The sequence below is a fragment of the Gadus chalcogrammus genome, chromosome 14, assembly GCF_026213295.1.
Source record: "Gadus chalcogrammus isolate NIFS_2021 chromosome 14, NIFS_Gcha_1.0, whole genome shotgun sequence".
NCBI lineage: Eukaryota > Metazoa > Chordata > Actinopteri > Gadiformes > Gadidae > Gadus > Gadus chalcogrammus.
The window spans coordinates 19,260,397-19,277,055 of NC_079425.1; the positions used below are offsets into that span (position 1 = coordinate 19,260,397).

The 16,659-nt window shown below is 41.5% G+C and overlaps 1 protein-coding gene across 3 annotated transcripts; it reads right to left on the bottom strand.

Moving 5' to 3' along the window:
* Positions 1 to 1,945: 1,945 nt before the first annotated feature.
* On the bottom strand, positions 1,946 to 15,550 carry slc7a9 (solute carrier family 7 member 9). 3 transcript variants are annotated; one of them, XM_056607830.1, is made up of 14 exons: positions 15,426 to 15,550; positions 15,036 to 15,159; positions 13,712 to 13,834; positions 9,209 to 9,356; positions 8,591 to 8,833; positions 7,972 to 8,097; positions 7,728 to 7,827; positions 7,585 to 7,629; positions 6,891 to 7,014; positions 5,962 to 6,065; positions 5,754 to 5,850; positions 4,709 to 4,858; positions 3,975 to 4,149; positions 1,946 to 3,268 (listed from the first exon to the last, which is right to left on the bottom strand). In XM_056607830.1, the coding sequence occupies exons 3-14, from the start codon at positions 13,808 to 13,810 to the stop codon at positions 3,207 to 3,209; spliced, it is 1,473 nt and encodes a 490-aa protein (XP_056463805.1). In that variant the 5' UTR covers positions 13,811 to 13,834; positions 15,036 to 15,159; positions 15,426 to 15,550; the 3' UTR covers positions 1,946 to 3,206. The 3 variants fall into 3 exon arrangements, with proteins under 3 accessions (XP_056463805.1, XP_056463806.1, XP_056463804.1); XM_056607831.1 differs by having other exon boundaries at positions 13,712 to 13,856; XM_056607829.1 differs by lacking the exon at positions 15,036 to 15,159.
* Positions 15,551 to 16,659: the final 1,109 nt, after the last annotated feature.

The window sequence follows — 16,659 nt, forward strand, 5'->3', positions numbered from 1 at the left end:
CTTGTTTCTGCGCTCAGTTTCAACTAAATCCTCAAGTAATCCCCCCCCCCGAGATATCAGGCAAAGATTTGAGCAAACTAATTGCTAATGATTTACAAATACCAATAAGAGCAAAGACATCTCACAACACAAACATCGTAATTCTAAATGTCTGTCATTGATTAAGGCATTGAATAATAAAACACATCCAAATGAGAGCTCTAGAGGCAGATCTTGGCCAATAAATTATCAATAAATACATTATTAGATTTTCAGATGGTTTCGGTTTGAAGGGCCTGTCTAGGAAGGGACACAGGTTCCCACGTTTGATTGGAAAATTAATGTTTTGCTGTCTGCACACCAAAATAAACGACTATTAAACCGGATATTTGTGTCTCCCTTTTGACTTTGGTTTGTTAGGGAGCTGTAACTCTTCAAGCAGGCTATGGAAAGTCAAGCAATCATACACAGGGAAGCCGGAAAAGGGCCCTAATATACATAATAGATGAGATGTTTGTGGGAGAACGGCAGCTCAATATGTGATAATTCATATGAAGGCGTTTTCTTCAAAACGTTTATCAGAACAAGGGCAAAGCGGGGACATTCTGGGAGCCGGGCCATAAGACATTGAGCAGTCTCTCTCCGGGAGAAGGGAATGTCAGCTTGTATTCCTGCAGACGGATCACCGGCAATGTTTGTGGGGCTGTGGTCTCCGCGTTGCTGCTGAATGCTTATCCAACTACGCCATCTAGTGGTAGAGGAAGGTTTAACATCACAGTAGACTTACATTGCATCTTCTTCGCGTTCAGCAGGTTGGCGGACACCTTTCGAAGAAGGCTATTTCTATGACAAAATACCTGTTTTCATACAGCATTACTTTGCATTGTACATTTTTATATAAAAGACAATATAGGCCTACTAATACTTTAGAAATGTAGGCCTAACAGACTTCATCCGACTGGGTTGCCAACTTACTTTCTGATGAATGCAAAGCAGCATCGTGTCAGCTTGGTTTATGACGCTGCTTGTGTTTACAATAACTCAACCACGTCGGAACCTCGGGCAGACTTCATCAGAAGCTCATGTTGATGAACGACATAATGCAGTTTGAGATACAGAGCTTTGTGAGTGATTATGTGTGCCTATAATCTGAATACTAATTCACTAAACTGATTGGAAAAGCTTATCAATGTGATGATAATAATATGCAAATTAGGTTATCCACGGAACTGTCTACACATTAATTCAGGTGTGTATGTGTCTGAGTGTGTGTGTCTGTGTGTGTGTGTGTGTGTGTGTGTGTGTGTGTGTGTGTGTGTGTGTGTGTGTGTGTGTGTGTGTGTGTGTGTGTGTGTGTGTGTGTGTGTGTGTGTGTGTGTGTGTGTGTGTGTGTCTTCAATTACATATTGTGTTACATATTGTGCATGTTCCCTCACACAGTATAGGCATATTTTGGGGGAAAACTACACATATCTTGGACTTGAAATACCTGGTTGGTTTAACAATTGGTTTACTTGACAGTAAGGACACGATGGGTGTTTCCAACTAAACACTGGGTTTTTTGCTTTATATTTTGCCTCATTTCAAGGTTGTTTATACAGTTTTACTATTTAGTCTGATGAACCCAAATTGAACCAAACTTTAAAAAAAACGTTTCGGCAACCTGGGAATTTACGTTCAAATTGGCGGCAGAAGAATAATCATACATGGCGCTCTGCCGCCATCTGCTGTACATTGCAAGAGAACCATTCAGACGGTAAAGTATTTAAATTGTAAAATCACCGAACACACAGAAAAAAAATTTAAAGCCGAAAATGTATCTTTCAAATACTTCAAAATACCTTACTGAAAAAAGACAATTGAATGATGTGATGCTCCGGAACTTTCTGTGTGGGATATATTATTTAGGGGGGCAATAAGAAGGACCAAATTGAATAAGAATCATAAAAAAGTTTAATAATCTCTTGCAAACATCATCAAACAAATGATCATACTTATACTGATAATTGGGACCCATCCAGAAACTACTTCTTACATGTTCTTCTAATCCAACACTAAACACCAGATGCACCAAACAGTCTGAAAGTTGCAATCTAAGAGGTTTTTACATCCATAAATGTCTGTGAAGTCATAATATATTACCAAATGAGTTAACCCAATGGTGTTTGAGCCTACTTACAGTAGTGACATCGACATACTTTTGAATAAATTTCAACAAAGTAAACATTTGATTTCCAAAGTGTCAGCAGGCACACAGGAAAATCCACAACAAAGCCATTGCAAAACATTTGTGATGCTTTAAATGACGGCAGCAAAGTGATGCATAGTCTACCCATTGAAATGAAAAGAAAATGGTCCTAGTCCTAGGACCTGAAGATTATGAAATGTCAGAGTTCTGTATGGTACGTTTACATTGCAAAGATATAAAGGAAATAACATAGTGACAGTGAAAGACATTGAAATGCATATGGGGAAATCTGTAACATTATTGTGCCAATTATGTTACAGCATGTTTCCCACATGGTCGTGACAGAAGTGGTCTTATGCAGGGAAATGAGCGGAATAGATTAAATAACATGAATAATCAAACATACAAACACATGTGAATGTTTATGATTGATTGGCAAATTATTTATCTTATTAACTTTCCTTGTCTTTTAGTACTTTTATTAGAGAAATAATTTACCAAATCAATCGACAGTCAAATATGTTTGTATCTTTGATTTTTGAAACACAGTTTGATCCACATCGGGCTACATGTTTGAAAGGCGCTTGTATGACTTGACCTTGTTCAGGTTTTCACCATGAGGAGTTGACCATAATAGGGAAAGCCCCAGTATAAAGTCTAGTTTTTAATAATTCTAAGAATTAATGTACCCTCCATCTTTCACGGGGTAAAAGATGCCATGGACTCTGCAGTGAGCTGGACCTCGCTGTCCAATACTCTTTGATCAAGATCTTTCATTAGTTTCCAAGGCTGGAATCCATTGGATAATTTTCTTTGGAGTTCATTTAAGAAAAGGTGGTTGCACCGTTGTCGTATAAATTCCTCTAGCAGACTTACAGAGGCTACTGCGTAGATCCATGACGAATTTCCCACGGGATTAACAAAATATTCTGAATTGGCACCAATGTCAAAGATGGGATGAGCGAAGATGGGGAAAAGCTTCAAGTCATTTGAGTCTTGAGTGTCCATTGTCATTGGAACATTTCTGGTCCCTCCATTGTCATTGGACATTTTCCGGAGGAACAACCTCCATCAACAGCTGGAGATGCATGGTTATAGGCTCTAAATAAAAAAGATAAGAAGGAAAAAAGGGTCAACGGTTGAACCAACAGGTATTAAACACAATTTAGCTATTGTGTTTTTTTGTTAATAGCTGAAGATAATCTTGATTGTAGTAACTTTTCACAGAGCAGGAAATAAAGAATCCTTCACGAACATAACTGATTTACTACGGGTATATACGGGCATAAAACAATATAAAAGGTCTGAACTTATTGTTAAGATGGTTTACTGTCACTGCAGGTAGCCGTCTTAAAGTGTAAATTGTGTCGTTGACACCAACACCTTACTTTTGTGTTAAAGTTAACATTAAAAACATTGAACAGGTCAGGCCACGTGAAGCTGCTTAAACAAGCCATCAACCATACAAACTCCACAGGCCTGATTCCAAAAGGTCTCAGAAATTTATTTATTTTTAACAAAAATGCATTTTTCCAAGTCACTTATCAAAATGTAACCCACATATAAAATCATACTTGTTAAAAGGTAATAATTGTTATTGAGATCCCTGCACAAGAGACTATTTAGTCGTACCGTATTATACATAGACCACACAACCCAATCAGCCCCAAACAGACGCATTTGGCCTTATGGAGGGGCTATCCCGGTCCCAAGTGGTAGCTTTCCTCACCCAGCTACAATTTACAACCAAGATGGCCCATAGGTGCATAAGGAGGCCCTTACAGCACTACCAGGAAGCAGCACTTACCAATGTACTTGTTAAGCCAGCGCACCTTGCGGTACACAAATGGATAGTAGAGGACCAGTCCGCTGAAGATGAACATGGTGCAGTAGAGGTACTCCATTTCTGGTTTGTCAATGATGGGAGCCAGGACCAGGTAGCAAGATATGAGCACCATCAGGACTGCAAACACTATAGGTATCTACACACAAGACAGTCACGAAAGTATCAGATCACCATGTTTACGATGAGGTTAACCCTGTGTAACCTGTAGCCTGTGCTCTGCGTTGAATGATTCTAAAGCCATGACTTGGTCTCAGTCCCTCCTGCTATTAAGCGCTCTGGCACTGAGCTGCACATGCTTTACATGATGTAGCCTGCACTGCCCTCCCTCTTTGTCCCTGCCCTGTGTCTATAGCTAGTCCATCTATGGTCTAAGCTAGGGAATAAAGGTTGTTGTTGATGATGATGATGATGATACAAAGCTAGATTTTCTTGGAGAAGGCTTCTTTTCAAGGTTCATTACAAGCCATACATTTAAAAAATTCAAGAGTTTCTTGAGTTTCTGAATTTACAGATAAAGGAAAGATGACAACGCATTTTGAAATACCAATGATTTAATATCAAAATATCATGATAATTATGTAAAGTCTTATTTGTCTCTTCTGCATACTATTTAAAGAACTTTCATTTTGTATGGAATTGCATCTGAAAGGGTTTCTAACCCCTGGTCTATACCCTGAGTATGGAACACTCTTTACCCTGACTGGCCTTGGCAGATCCTTGCGGGTGAAGCGCATGACGATGAGAGCCAACGCAGTGAGGCCGTAGAACGCCCACTGGGCGAAGCTGAAGTAGTTTATGAGGACCTCGATGTCGGCGGGAATGCTGTAGAACAAGGCCAGAAGACCCTGAGAGAGAGAGAGAGAGAGAGAGAGAGAGAGAGAGAGAGAGAGAGAGAGAGAGAGAGAGAGAGAGAGAGAGAGAGAGAGAGACAGAGAGAGAGCCAGAGAGAGAGAGAAAGAGACAGAAAAATAAACCTTAGTTGGGGTCGATGACAGACTTTACCCCTAGATAATACTAAGTAACAGCTATGGTTCTTTACCACGAAACAAGTTAAATGTATATGTCATTGAAAATGAATAATTACAAGTGGGTCGTGAGGCTAGATCAATTGAGAACTACTGATTTACTAGTTATAGCCAAGGCAACGTACAGTGAATTCCGACACATAGAGGTAATTTAACAGCAGATAGGGGTTAGGTGTCCTGCTCAAGGATCGATCAGACAGGAGGTCAAACTCCAGACCCCTCTCCAGGTGGTCAAACATACCACACAGCAGAGGATACATTTTCCAACATGCAAGAGATGAAGGACTTACATTGAGCAAGAGATGAAGGACCTACATTGAACAAGAGATGAAGGACCTACATTGAACAAGAGATGAAGGACCTACATTGAACCAGAGATGAAGGACCTACATTGAACAAGAGATGAAGGACCTACATTGAACCAGAGATGAAGGACCTACATTGAACAAGAGATGAAGGACCTACATTGAACAAGAGATGAAGGACCTACATTGAACCAGAGATGAAGGACCTACATTGAACCAGAGATGAAGGACCTACATTGAACAAGAGATGAAGGACCTACATTGAACAAGAGATGAAGGACCTACATTGAACAAGAGATGAAGGACCTACATTGAACCAGAGATGAAGGACCTACATTGAACCAGAGATGAAGGACCTACATTGAACAAGAGATGAAGGACCTACATTGAACAAGAGATGAAGGACCTACATTGAACATGAGTGCAGGGGCCGGGGTGTAGCGCCGCAGGCTGATGTAGGACAGGATCTTCACCATGTGACCCTCCCTACCAGCCACGTAGGTCAGTCTGGGGGAGAGACGGGAGGGAGCACTTTATTCACCTGCTGTCATGTAAACACAAAGATGATGTCATGGTGGTGGTCTCTCTTGGTGTGGGGGTGGGGGGGGCGTGTCCTACCTGCCAGCAGTGAAGCAGCTCCCATTGGCTGAGCCGAAGGTGGAGAAGACCACGAACAGAGGAACGATCCAGGACACCGGATGTAAGACCCGGTGCCCATAGGTCTGGAGGAATCACAAGCAGAAGCCCTTGTTAGGGAATAGCAAGGGGTTCCACTCAAGTACATTCAATGTCTGGGGCCAGTGTAACAGGGGTTTACCGATGCCGTGCAGCAGGGGGATCTAACTGGCAACCCCTCGATTGAAACATGAACACCGCTATGCTAATTGACCGCAGCCTTTGGGATCGGTGGTTGTAGGGTTGCTAAGGCGTTGGGAGTGAGGTTTACCCTGGAGGACATCTGTCACTCGGTTGCACAGGCTAGAATGCTCCATGTGTTACACATACACACGTTAATAAGCAGTATCAGTAAAAGTTGTTACTGTTGGTCTGCAGCCAATCAGCAGATCACCGTGTTCCCTGTAGGCATACAGCCCCTCAAAAGATTGTTGTTTAAAGTCAATAGTCGATGGGATTGGACAGGTGGACAATGTCATGGAAGGCCAACATGAGAATGTCTTTCAAAAGAGTATATTGATTGAGCTTCTATAAGCGCCCCTATAGCATACTCCTATGTATTTTGCTCCGAATGAGGGCAATACAATGTGAAGGTTTTCTTAAGGAGGGTTGCACATGATGTCACACACATTCCAAGCAAAAACCTTTGCTAATTATATCAATAAGAAGAAGAATGTGTTGCCCGGCTATTCTGTAATTTTTTTGTAATTCCTAGTTTGGACTTTTTATAATGATTTATTCAGATCACATGATTGAAACATGTCTAAAGGAGCCGCAATGATGGGATTTATGCAAGGTGCTGTCTTTTGATTTCTCTCATATTTATTTTTATTATTTAATTATTTTGAAACCACGACGGCCTCTTCACTCACCACAGCAACTGCTGACGACTGCAGAACCTCTGTGGTGGTCATCACAGTGAAGTAGGACACATTGACCAACACGTAGCAAGCCGACACCAGGGGAATCCCTATCAGGACAGCCAACGGTAGGTTCCTTACAGAAAAACAGTTATGTTAAAGATTCGTGGACTTGAGATTTGTGGACCTGCGTGAGACAAACACACAGGCGTAGCAGGTGGATGGAGTGGTTTGGTTTTGGTCGGTGGTTCTTGAAGAAGTTTGAGACATGCAGAGAAAAATAGTGGAATGAAGCTGCTTGTTTTTAGTTTTTTGCTTTTTAGTTTTTCTCCTGTGCTTGTTATAGAGGTTGTTTTGAAGTTTACTTTTGTTCAACCTAGACTCTGGGTTTTGGTAAAGCGACAGAGGGTCATTTGGTTATTATTTTGGCCTTAGCTACCCCAAAGAAATCCCTTTATTTTGTTACTGTGTTTGTGTGTATATATTAGATGCTTTATTTTTGACTGCCTCCTGGTTAAAGTGTTGTGGTAATCCATTTATACTAGATTACGTCCCTGCTACGTCAAATACCCATTAAGGGTCGTAATAGCGTATTTACATTGATTTATTACAGTACTACAAATCCCTGAAATACTTTCAATATGGCAGAGTATTGCCTACAATCCTGCAATCCAATATATCTGTTACATCGTATTATTTTTCTCACCGGTATGGATTCTTCAGTTCCTCTGTGATAACGTTCAGTTGATTCCTGTGAATAATAAAATGAACATGTTAATATGTGACAAGAGAGGCAGGATATGCCAGGACATACATAGATCAATGTACATTTAGATAACAGTTTTTTACCATCCATCATACGCCCAGAGCCCGTTGTAAAACGCAAGTCCGATGGTGCCGAACGAGGTCGAGCCACCCTCAAAGGAGTTGGAAAAGTTTTCGGTGTGTCCTGGATGGAATTATGAGAAAATCACACCATCAGCTTGAATATAAAAATATAAACGTTACATTGAAAACATGTGGCCCTGACGTGATGAATTGAAACGGTGTAACGTAACGATGAAGATGTACGACCAGCTCAGGGAAGGCTCACCTTGTGCCAACATGACGAGGCCGGAGACCACGATGACGAAGATGATCATCAGCTTGGCCGCGGTGAAGAAGTTCTGGACGAAGCTAGCGAGCCGGACGCTAGTGCAGTTCACCAGGGTGATCAGCACTGAGAGAGCGCCAGAACACACACCTGTTTATTCACTATGAGGTAGTGTTGTTTACCTCGTTGTAGTTTATTGTAGTTTTTTTCACATGAGAATATAATAATTACAACAATTTTATCATTGTTGTAATTATCATATTCTTATGTGGTTGTTATCATCACATCAATATTGTCATTATTTTGTAAATGCAATTGTCGTTATCATACTATCATTGTGGTTAGCATTATCATTTTTGTTATCATACACTTGATCAAATTATCTTTCCTATCATATCATTGTTATCGTCATATCATTAGCATTATTATCATCAAATCATTGTTATCATTATTATTGTATGAATATCATTATCTTTCATATCATCATTGTTAGCATCATCTATCAAATCATTGTTGTTAAGATTGTCACATTGTCACATTTATACTACTACTACTACTACTACTTCTACTACAACTGCTAGTACTACTACTATTACTATGTGAAGACGGCATAGCTCACATATGCATGCTGCCGCCAGACACTTGGTGACGATGAGGGGAGGGGTGCATCCTGGGTAGAAGGGTGCGGCGGCGTATTTGGCGAAGCTCAGGGAGATGATGGCGAAGGAGGAGGGCTTCAGGACGATGGCGGTGGTCCAGGAGTAGAGGTAGGCGACGACGGGCCCGAAGCCCTCCATCAGGTAGCTGTACTCCCCTCCAGACTTGGTGATCATGGTCCCCAGCTCGGCGTAGCACAGGGCGCCTGTATCCCCATGGTTACAGAGAGAGACGTGCGTACACAAAGACATGGGATGGGACAGGGATGCACACACACATATATATAGAGGGACCCTCACTCACACACACAGAGACACATGGACAGGCCCGCACACAAATCTCCACTCACGCAAACGTTTATGCACACGGACAGAAAAAAGCACACACAAACAAACACACACACACACACACACACACACACACACACACACACACACACACACACACACACACACACACACACACACACACACAGTTGGCTTCTACGGTACATGGACAACACGTGGGGAACACACAATACAAATGTCACTCATATCAAATATCTTGGTGCGGGTTGCTGTGTGTGCGTCTCCTGCCCTACCCAGCGTAGAGAGCAGGCCGCAGGAAGCCCAGACCAGCAGGCATGGCCCCACGGCCCCTGTGTTCAGCAGCACTGCCTTGGGGGAGATGAAGATCCCAGAGCCAATCATTGTCCCCACGATGAGGCACACCCCACTCAGCAGGCTCACCTGAGGATGGGGGGGTAGAAAGGTTTATTTAGTGATTTATATAGTTCAATTATTAACATATTCCACTTGGAACACATGGATTTTCCCACCACTAGGCCCCTATTGACCCTCTCAGCGCCAGACTGAACTGCATTCCATTCACTCTCTCTTTCTCTCCCCCCACTGCCTCCCCCTACTTGGGTTTCACACACACGCACACACACACACACACACACATACACACACACACACACACACACACACACACACGCACACACACACACACACACACACACACACACTCAAAAAGTCCTTAACACACCGGAACAAACCCGCCGTCTCCTTATCAGACTACATATTGGCAGATTACCTCTTCGTCTAGACAAAGTTTGTCTGTTAGAGCAGTGTTTCCCAAACCTTTATCAGTTCCGGATCCTTATCACTGCCACTTCTTTATCACTTTATAATACGGCTAACAGCGGGAATAAGGCATTTCAAAGAGGCTATTGTTTGATAACTTCATGCTATGATAAGATAAGACTTCATTGTCTGTTACACACAATTCTCTTTGACATGGCTCCAGTCATAAATAAACATTCACGCAGGCATAAAATACCAGACAAGACAGAGGTGTTGAGGTACTGAGGCAGTGAGAACAATTAGGTTGAGGTGTGTCTAGGCCAGGGATCAGCAACCTTTTCAACGTGCAGTGCCAGTTGGAAAAAAATTTGTCAATGAGTGTGCCTTAAGCAACAATATATAAAAAATTAAGCTGAATTATGACACAGCGACCAAAAAAAATCCAGAAGACCTGGAATTGTATAATGTTTTTTGTTGTTGTTATGTTTGCAACATGGGATTACAAATTATAATTACATATGTCCCATCGTAAAACGCCATTGTCAGAAACTCATTCATAAACATATAAAAAACGAGAATATATGACAATGTTGGAACCATCCACATCATATCATTAAGACATATAAAGCTTTGCAAAACCATGTGAAGGCGATGCATACAGGCCACTTGCAACAATATTTTGTTGCAGCCACCGAACAGACAGGCAATGTGGTACTCGGGTGAGCCAATAGGACACCATTTCCTAGACAAAAAAAATAAATAAAAAAATGACCTCGTGCTACAACATGTCAGGTCCATGGTCAGGATGGTCTCCAGGCTAGATCCGATGGTAGGTCATCGAAAATGGGTGTGGCAATCGGCATGCATACAATAATTTCAAAATGTATCACAAGAGCATCCGGACATCCCTAGCTGTAGGGTCTGGTGGATCATTATCATGGATCAGGTATGTAATTAGCTCTCCTAATCGCTGTGTGAAGACACGGTCAGTGCCATGTGAATTTGCTTAATCGTACGTGGGGGGGTAGAAGGCAGCCCCAGTATGTTTCAACAAGTACAAGATCCTCGGGAGGGTGAAATCTAGGCCGGTTATTCATCTCGCAAACCTGTGGTTGCTCGTCTTCAGAATAGTGGAGCGCTGCTAGATTTCCACCACGAGTTACCTCATCTGACACCGTCCAAAATTGAGGATGTCGTGGGTCTGGTTGACTCTTACCCAAGGTTGCTTAAAGACACATCGGGGTGGACACAGCTCACAGTACATGACGTTGGCACTCAAACAGCTGCTCCAATAAAGCAACATTCTTACCATTTGTCCCCTCAGAAGGTGTCTTGTAAGTGGGTGGAACTTCCCAGTTGTCTTGGTAGCAAAGGACAGGGGTACTCCCCGTTTGTGCATTGTTGTTGTGACACACATCGATTGCATATCCCATCCCTTGAATAGAAGATTGCGTCGGCCAGGTCGGCAGAGCCCTTTATGTGTCGAAGTTTGACCTGCTTAAGGGCTATGGCCAGGTGCCACTTCTGTCCATTCTAGGGAGGTGTCAGCATTCACTACTCATAATGCCTTGTATTCCTGTCGTGTTTTACCAACGCAACAGCTTGTTTTCAGAGGTTAATGAACCAGATGACCATGGGCTTGTACAATGTGGTCATATATATGTATGATATCGTCGTATTTAGCGACACCTGGGAGAGCCACGTGGAGCACATTTAATCTTTCTTTGCATGTCTCGCTGAGGCACCTTTGGTGGTAAACAAGCCCAAGTGTGATTTTGGGCAGGGCCAGGTCACCGGCTTAGTGGAAAGCGGGGAGCATCACTAACTGCTCCCGCAGTAAGTGAAGGTTAAAGCCATGGTGGATTTTCCGTTTCCTGGGAATAGCCGACAGCTAATCTGAATTTTAGGGATATGTGGGTTTTATTGGAAATATGAATTGGAACAGCTCCACTCACTAACTATGTTTCTATGTTGCAGAAAGGGGTCAAGTGTGTGGGGGGGGGGTCCCCTGAGTCTCAATTAGCTCTGAATGCTGTTAAGGGTATACTCTCATTCGAGCCAGTGTTGGTTACCCAGGATTTCGGCCCCGGCTTGCTTGACGAGCAATGAAATAGGATTTGATAAGGCTGGGGCAAATGTATGAGTTAAATAGATTTGACCCCCCTGTGACGCAGAAGTTGGGGGAGTTCTAGAGGGAGAGGCTTGCTCCAACACCAGGAACCAAGACAAACAAACCTATCCTATCAATAGCTGGAGGACATCTGAGAACCTTTTAAAAAAACAACTGCAACCCACAGGAGGTTTTAGCTGCACGCTTCGCTTGGTCGGCAGAGAGCGATATAGGCCCTGTCAAACGACAAAGCCTGTGCCTTAAGAGGCTTGCAATCTCTCTGCACATTGTACCGTGACAGATTTTATGGTAGGCTTTAATATAATATGAATAAGCAATCAAACTGTGATTGTTGTTGTGTCATCGACACAAGACAAGCAGAGTTAAAGACACACCTAGAGCGGGAAGGATGGTTGTAGTGGCGTTGCAATTCCCCTTGCTTGGCGGTACCGGACCGAACCGTACTGAACTGTGCCAACCCGGGCCACTATAGTATAGTCCAAAAACTACATTTCATTACGTTTTCCAAATTTATTTGGTGACCCAATTAAAATCCACACACCTGTGGGGCGCGACCTAGTCTTTGGGATATGCTGTGTTGGAGTCAAGCCAGATCAAGACAATTGTATTTGTCCATCCCTTAGTCACAGTCACATTCTTAAAGGGCTGCACATGCCACATCTTATGACACCCCTCTAACCCTATTGGCCCCCCATAAAATAAAACCTAAGAACAAAGAACGAAACCTTGAGAAGGACATATCAGTTAGAAAGTTAGACATATAACTTAGATTCCTAGTAGGTGTATAAATATTCCCTATAATACAATGTCTCCATTGTCATATTGCACTCTAGATACTAGACATACGGTATCAACCTCAGTGTAATTTATTTAGTGTTATTTATCATAATAATTTATCCAGAGTGTACATTCGGTGTAAGGCACTACTTGACAAATTAAATTCTGCCTGACAGTCACACGTGAATGAATGTTAAAATAGTTTGGACAAAAGGGTGTCACGGGACTTCCCCTACAATGACTTAAGGTAATCTGGACAGCAATGTTAAGTGGCTCTGATCTGTGTTCATATTAGGTGAGGGTCCTCCTGGTACGGCCTGATACAAGGGGGTGGAGTGTGTGTGTGTGTGTGTGTGTGTGTGTGTGTGTGTGTGTGTGTGTGTGTGTGTGTGTGTGTGTGTGTGTGTGTGTGTGTGTGTGTGTGTGTGTGTGTGTGTGTGTGTGTGTGTGTGTGTGTGTGTGTGTGTTGTTGGGGCATACATGGGTGCATATGTATGGGGGGGTGGCAGTTCAGACAGCGGCCATGGGTACAATGTGAATATTTTACCAGTTTTTGGGCCAATGCAGGAGGCAATGTCAGGAGATGCAAAGTGCAACCCGTCTTTTTAGAAAAGCCTTTGGCTAAACTACTATTTTAAATGTTTTTCTCTGTTTCTCTTTTTATGCTAGTTTCAAAGTATTTTATGTTGTTTTTAATCCTTTCTCATTTGCAAAGTAGCAGGTCATTGAGTTGATGTAAAGTGTGTTAGAAATAAAATGTTTTATTTTTATTATTAATTTGCCTTTGTAATTTATGATTAAGCTAGAAATCTTTAGGAATTGTAACAAATCACCAGACAGAAGAGGCAAGCCTGTTCAATACACTGACAGAGTCTGCATAGTAAGGGGGGGGAATGGGTCAAGTCTATCACTAATGAGGCCGGGAGGGTGATCATGGTTGTAAAAGGCATGGCCCTGCTAAATGGTTTGCACACACATACACATTTGACAACAACCACTCAAATGCACATGGTTAAATGCATGGTAAAGTCCACAGACACAACTTTAAACTTAAACATACCATTTACACACGCACAAACACCCATCCGGTAGTTCCAGTGTTCCTCACCTCTTTCTGGAGAACGGTAGCCTTCGCAGGGTGCTTCATGGAGGCCTTTTGGCCATCGTTAGGGACGCAGCCGTTTTGGGAATCCCTCCTCTTTCTCATGCTGCTGGTCTTCAATTCACCGTGCTGGAGGATGAAGAGCGATACCCTGAATTCGGCCATAGCAATAACATCATAATAACATGAGATGGGACAACATGATGGGAGAAGTAGATCGATGACCAAACTTGTAGACAAGACAAATGCATATATATAAGTGCATTTTATGTGTACTATCTATCCTATATATGTATGTGTGTGTACGTGTTTGTGTATATTTGAGAGAAAAAATGCTACGCCCTAATCCATTTCAGCTAAAAGTAACTGAAGTATTGTACTTTTGCTTCTCACAGCAAGATGATGACTTATTTATCATTGAGCATTTGGGGCTGTTGACAAATCAGTAATCTGCATTCACTGGAGTCAATGGTTCCCAAAGCATTGTGTGAGCGCTGGTCCAACAGGTCAAACTATCTGTCTGACAATGTATATGCAAGGCAATGGTTCTTGTAAACTAAGAGGATATGGACTGAAGTAATAAAAGTATGCCAGTAAGAATTAATCAAAAGAAACATATAACCTCATAGAACAAGACCTTGCAGAAATTCAGGTGACTTTCGCTGGTAAAATAATAATAGCGTTAATAAATTACCTTACAGTACTTAAAATATTGAATAATATAATACTGTCAATAGATTATTTATTTTTTTACTAATTAATCGCACAATTTGCTGTGATTTTCTTCTTAAGATCTAAGGTTGTAATAATGGATATGTTAATGTGAAAATGGAATGAATCTAGAATCAACACAAAGTACCCTAAATATATATATATATATATATATATATATATATATATATATATATATATATATATATATATATATATATATATATATATATATATATATATATATATATATATATATATATATATATATATATATATATATAATGATCAACCATCATTAAAGTCATCTTGACCCTGTGTATCACAGTAGTTTATGACAGGTAAAACATTTCTCACACCTCAATTCAATCTTACACGAGATTCCATAATAAACAGAAGTGAGAAGCATTGTCATAAATCACCCTCCTGAGGCTGTAACTGATAAAGGGCTTTATAACTAATATTGACTTGACTTTTATGTTGCTAATTTATAAGGCTCTACTGGAAAAACTGTCTTGTTACCTCTGCTCTCTGGTTGAATAGTCTGAGTCAAACTTCTGTCAATTAGTTTGTTGTGATCAGCCATAGCCAGTACCGTACCACGGTGTTATTTCCTCACCCATAGCTTCTTGAGTAATCTAATATCAGCGACCCACAAAGTCAGTCACAGGCCCAGCTGCCTGTCGTCGTCTATGTTTCGACACCTTCCCTCATCTGTACTACATCATTTCACCCTGGGAGTCCTGAAACAGTCATGCCTCACAACTTAGCCCAATTTACTTCTGCACTTTAACCTAACTTCTTTGACTGCAAGCAATGCTGAACACATTCCTTCCTGTCCAAATCGCACACATAATGAAAACATCAGCAGTATACAAACATATATTCAACAATGCAACTACTAGAAAAGTAGAAGCTATTAAAGCTAGAGGCTTGATATGCCCAGTGCATCAACACAGTGAGTAAGGTTGTTACAGTAAATCAAGACCAATATCTATATTATACTCACAGATAACCTGAGACACCTCCCCTAGTTCCTCACTCTCCTTGAAGTATTTCAAAACATCAACTTCATGAGGTCAATAGAATGCAATCCAAAAGCAGAAGTCCTGAGTGGTGCTGACCAAACTTAGCCTTGATTTGAATGATCTCTTTGTTGCTTGGGGTCCTGGCTCTCTGCTACTATGATCCCACTCCTCAGGCTGGGACCCCATGATTGGACAGCTGGAAATACAGGGAGGGGCTAACATAAGGCCAACACAGATGAGTGCACCAATGATATTCTAGAGCAGAGCAAGGAAGAGTACAGTTATATAGGGTATAGTAAAACAATTAAAGTGTACCCAGTATAATGGATGGATAACCATCTGCGCTTTGGACCCAAAAGGGTGCCACTGTAAGCCCTGCATGGCTTTCATAAGGGCTCTTCATGTTTTGCTTGGAAAATGACCAAACAGTTTGGTTAGGCTATACTAATAACTGATTATTTTTTGACACCAACAATGTTTATTCAAATATTATTATTTTTTTTTTGACTGCTTTCAATAATTAATTATGCATTCTCAGCTTGCTCCTTGTCCCACAAAGCTATTACAATAGCTTTGATTACAATAGCATATCTGCAAATTACAAACAGGCGTGCACCCACAGAAGCACACACACACACACACACACACACACACACACACACACACACACACACACACACACACACACACACACACACACACACACACACACACACACACACACACAGATGCAAACACACACACATACACACACACTCTACAGTTGATTTTCATCCATGGGAACGTCAGAAGTAAAGTTATCAAAATCGGTTTCAACTGCTGATGAAGTATTTATTTTGCAGTTCAGATTTCTCCTAGCTTTATCGAATAATACTAAATTACCCTCACTAAAATGAGATTCATCACTAGTAAGGTATGTCAATCACTAGTGCTTTCGATGAACTGCAGATCAAGTGTTACAGATGGGAAATATACCTGTGTACCTAGATAAACCAACCAGCAGCATTAGGCAGTAAGAACTAGCAGGGCGTAGATGGACAAGAATCAGGAGGGCCGGTTACTCCGTACAGTGAGTCCCGGCCCATTCAGTCCTAGCCAGTAATATAGACAACATGGGTAACCAGTACAATGGACGTTAAACAACATGTGTAACAAGTATAGTGGACGCTAAACAACATGTGTAACCAGTATAGTGGACGTTAAACAACATGGGTA

What these genes read in the sequence shown, in the direction of transcription:
- slc7a9 (XM_056607829.1), bottom strand. Translation starts at nt 13,810, where the DNA reads ATGAGAAAGAGGAGGGATTCCCAAAACGGCTGCGTCCCTAACGATGGC. An exon ending in GAACTGAAGAATCCATACCG is followed by an intron (nt 7,015 to 7,584) that starts GTGAGAAAAATA and finishes TTTTTCTGTAAG; the next exon opens with GAACCTACCGTTGGCTGTCC. An exon ending in CTGGCTTAACAAGTACATTG is followed by an intron (nt 3,269 to 3,974) that starts GTAAGTGCTGCT and finishes TTTTTTATTTAG; the next exon opens with AGCCTATAACCATGCATCTC.